At 35.0% G+C, this 3,978-nt stretch overlaps 1 protein-coding gene across 1 annotated transcript; it reads left to right on the top strand.

Annotated features, from left to right (window-relative positions):
• The first annotated feature begins 291 nt into the window (after nucleotides 1-291).
• LOC117115685 lies at nucleotides 292-3,965 on the top strand. The gene is made up of 4 exons (XM_033259590.1): nucleotides 292-428; nucleotides 704-870; nucleotides 1,475-1,641; nucleotides 2,208-3,965. Exons 2-4 carry the CDS (start codon nucleotides 720-722, stop codon nucleotides 3,450-3,452), a joined length of 1,563 nt encoding a protein of 520 aa, XP_033115481.1. The 5' UTR covers nucleotides 292-428; nucleotides 704-719; the 3' UTR covers nucleotides 3,453-3,965.
• The last annotated feature ends 13 nt before the right edge of the window (nucleotides 3,966-3,978 follow it).

Genomic DNA, 3,978 nt, shown 5'->3' with positions numbered 1-3,978 from the left:
TTAGCAATAAATACCCCTTTCAAAAAAACCTAAGGATCCGTTTATTGGACCTCTTTATTGTAATGATTTTGTGAGGCCCCAAATGAAAAGCTTTGTTGTATGGGCTACCCTCCTTAAATATGGTTTTAACTATTTATTAGAATTTATAATACCAAAAAAAAAATAAGTAAATCCATATTAAATATAAATAAAAAATATTAATAAATATATTAATAGGTCCATGTTAACCAACTGAAAGGTTCGTGTTAAATTCACGCAGCAAGTTAGATAAACTTCAAGATCCAACATAGAGGGCGGCAAGCAGAGGAAGTTGCATTTGATTGTGTAATAAATGTAAACAAATAAGATATATTGTAGGTTTCAAGTATAAAAATAATTGTTATACCTCCTTGGTAGGTTTGGACCTGAAGCTGACAAGTGAGAAATAGGTAAAACTTTGGGGATCAATTAGTGGTTACTTTCAATCCTAACAAAGGCCTACCTAGGCCCGCTTACTACTAAAGTACGATTTACATGCCTAGCCTAGGCTAGGGGCCTAGGATGCCTTTCAATTACAAGGCTGGGCGCAGGGAGTTGGGATAGGACTACTGTAGGTAGAAGGCCCTCGTTATAGCTGTATAGATTTGTATCGTAGGGCTAGTCTAGGGGTAGGGCCCCTGCTATCTTGCATGCAAGTTTTCTAATTCTTATTCTCTCCACTAAGTTGCTACAAACAATCAATGATGCCAGAATACAGATCACCATGGACTTTACAGCAGGTTTGCCTTGAGGCGGTAGGCAGTAACATGGACTTCTGGTGCAAGGATTTTGCAGACAATTTTCAGGTCATGAAAGCTTTCAAGTACTTCATTGGACCATTTGATAACATAAGTGAGTAATTTCTTAAGCAAGATAAGAAAAAAGCAAATTAATAATCAATGTCTGTCATCACAACTGTAAAACATAATTCTTTCACATTTCATGAATCATGATCAAGGAGGTTTTAACTTTTAGGGCACATAGAAAAAAATTATTAGATTATCACTCTTTTTTTTTTAAATTGATGAGGGAGATTTTTTTTTTTAAACTGGTTTAATTATGTAGTTTTTTAAAGAAAATGTATTTGAAGTCACAAAATTGCATTGTTATTTTTATGCTGTTGAAATAATTGATGCGGCAATATTTCCTGATTTTTTGACGCGGGCGGGAGTGATAATCTAATAAATTTTTCTATTTGCCCTTACCTCCTTGTAAATTGTATCTGCTTTCCCCTTTTCATAGATCAATATTGTATATTTACTTTAAATAGCTTTTTGTTAATAAAGTTTTTTTTTTTATTTTGGTATATGTCAGGCCTGATGTTACCATTGACAAGAGGCGGCCATAATAATTAATATTTGGTTTAATTAATTTATAAGTTTAATATGAGTATATAATAATTGGAGTAATTCATGCATGTTTAAAAAACAATATTTTTTAATGATTTCTTTCAAAGGTTCAGTTGTCTGCGAGGTGTTGTTAGAGCATTTGATTGGTCAACGCAATTTAAAACGACCATATTTGTATTTATTGATAAATCCTAGTCTTGTGAATCTCAACCTTAGCGGATGTCCTCATCTAGTGAAAGATGACATCATTAATGCAGTACTTACGAGGTGCAAGGTATGTCAAAGCTACTGTCAGTGTGTAATCAATAATATATGATTATTGAGTTTTTGTTTCTAGAGCTTTTACAACACCAAACAACAAATGCTTACAGAATGTGCAACCTCATCTGCCCCTTGGGTTCCTTGGGGGTTCCTTGGGTGCCCCTTGAGTTCCTTGGGTCCCCCTTGTGTAGTGGTGCCAGTTTCACAGAAGGGTATGTGCACATACCACAACATTTATTCAGTAGATAAAACATCTGTCCATATACACATTTTTCCACTGGGCACTATCAGAAAGAAGGCCCCATCAAACAGGTCAAATGCACCACGGCTCCAACCCCACCATGCCATCACCCAAGCCCTAAACCCTCCACCAAAAAATTGTAAGGCCTCCAAACAAATGTACTTATATTCTGGAGCTACTACTTCCTCTAGGTGGGGACAAATGTTTAAGTACTTAAAATTTTTAAGAAGCATTACTAGGTGGGTTGTGTCCTAAACATCATTGTGATTATGTATCACTTTTTCATTCATCCAAAGATATCTACAATTATGCTAAAAGTGGTTTCCTTTGAATTTCAGAATCTCAAGTCTATAAATCTCAGTGGATGTACACAAGTGAAGAAGGAAATAATAGTTACCCTTGCAGAGGCATATCCTAATCTTGTTTCACTAGATCTTAGTGGGACAAAGTGTGTAAAAATGGCAGCTAGGGCAGTTTTTAAAAACTGCACAAATCTTAAAGAACTTTTTCTATCACACTGCCGGATATATGATGATGATCTGTCCATACTAATTGACAGCGTGAATAATAAAGGAACTCATAAAAACCTTCGAAGATTTGATCTCTACTATACAGGTGTATCGTGTAATGGTTTAGCTTTGGTTGTCCGTAGCCTTCCATGGGTTACAATACTAAAACACCAGGACTTGGTGAAGTGTCTTAGTGCTGTGTATGATGAGCTAATCCAGGCTGGACAGGGAGGTTGCAAACCAGAGAAGGATGTTTACGAAGCAGAACAGAGCAGTTGCAATACAGGGCACAAAACCTTTAACTTTAGATCATTAACTATACACGAACATACACACACATCCAGCAGAGTTCTAAGTAATTGTTTTATGCTATGCCCCCACCTTGTGAAGGTCGAGGTTCTCGAGGTTTATGGTTACGATAACAAGTGCTTTTACGAGATGGGAAGCTTGTCTATGCTACAAGATTTGAAGATTATTTGCAACAGAAACTGCAATGTAGACTTCGTGGGTTTACTACAGGCATTGAAAAAAATTGGCTCAAATCTAAAGCACTTAGCTCTTGCGGATATTGAGGGACTAAATCCTCTAAAAATAGCCCAGTTATGTCCAAATCTCATAGAGCTGTACTTAACTTGCTACGACTCCAAAATATCATTCCACGGAGAACTAGATGAGGACTGCCCATCACAAAAAATTTGTTTACCAAAATTAAAAATGTTAACTGTCGGGGGAAATGGATTGGCTCCACGAAATATCACACAACCAGTGCTAACCAGATTTTTATGCGCATGTTGTGTTGTTGAGAAGTTAAAGCTGGTTCAACTCAGTGAACTAACGGACACTGTTTTAAATGACATGTTCAAAGTCAATGAAATGCCATGCTTAACATCTTTAGATGTGTCCTGTTGTCAAAACATTACAAGTAACAGTTTAGACAAGCTGATCTTATCTCAGACCAATAAACTCAGTTCGGTTAAAATCATAGACTGCTGGAATATAACACAAAGAGATTATTCAAATTGGTTAGCAACTAGCAAAGAGAACAATAGCAGTTTGAAAATTGATTGGTCTTAAAAATTGGCTGGGCTTCAAAAATATATTTAAATTATGTTCAAATAATGCAAATTATATACAGACTACATAGATTCCAGGCATTTGATTAGTTAAAAGCCAGGTAATATTTCCAGCCATGCCTCTGAGCCGGTCAATAGTGCCTACAATCTAGGTAGATGTACATAAAACAGATATTTTAACTCAACTTCGTCTCGGGACAGCCTGCAAATCATTATTTTAATAATTGATAAGGCATTTATCATTAATTTTATTAACTTACCTAGTGACTTTAAATTTGTCTATGTATTATAACTAAATACAATGTTTTCTGTCTTTGTTTTAGATTAATCTTTCTATCATATTTGCAATTAAGTCATTATCAATTTTATTAATGCAACTTCTTAATATTTTATATACTTTAAGCTAATTGTATTGCAAAATAGGCTGTTAAATCCTCCTGATATGTTTATATTCCTGTAAATTATGTTCAATAAATAAATAAATAAATCACCTCGTGCTATAATTTGATCCATGTCCCTAAACTCAA

The sequence above is a fragment of the Anneissia japonica genome, unplaced genomic scaffold, assembly GCF_011630105.1.
Source record: "Anneissia japonica isolate Jap-2015-1 unplaced genomic scaffold, ASM1163010v1 scaffold4729_len3990_cov183, whole genome shotgun sequence".
Taxonomy (NCBI): Eukaryota; Metazoa; Echinodermata; class Crinoidea; order Comatulida; family Comatulidae; genus Anneissia; species Anneissia japonica.
This window is presented reverse-complemented; position numbering and strand designations above follow the sequence as displayed.

Bases quoted from the DNA above. Each gene is read 5' to 3' on its own strand.
- LOC117115685 (XM_033259590.1), top strand. From the start codon at position 720: ATGATGCCAGAATACAGATCACCATGGACTTTACAGCAGGTTTGCCTT. The intron at 871-1,474 runs GTGAGTAATTTC...TTTCTTTCAAAG, and splicing joins TGGACCATTTGATAACATAA to GTTCAGTTGTCTGCGAGGTG. The intron at 1,642-2,207 runs GTATGTCAAAGC...TTTGAATTTCAG, and splicing joins CAGTACTTACGAGGTGCAAG to AATCTCAAGTCTATAAATCT.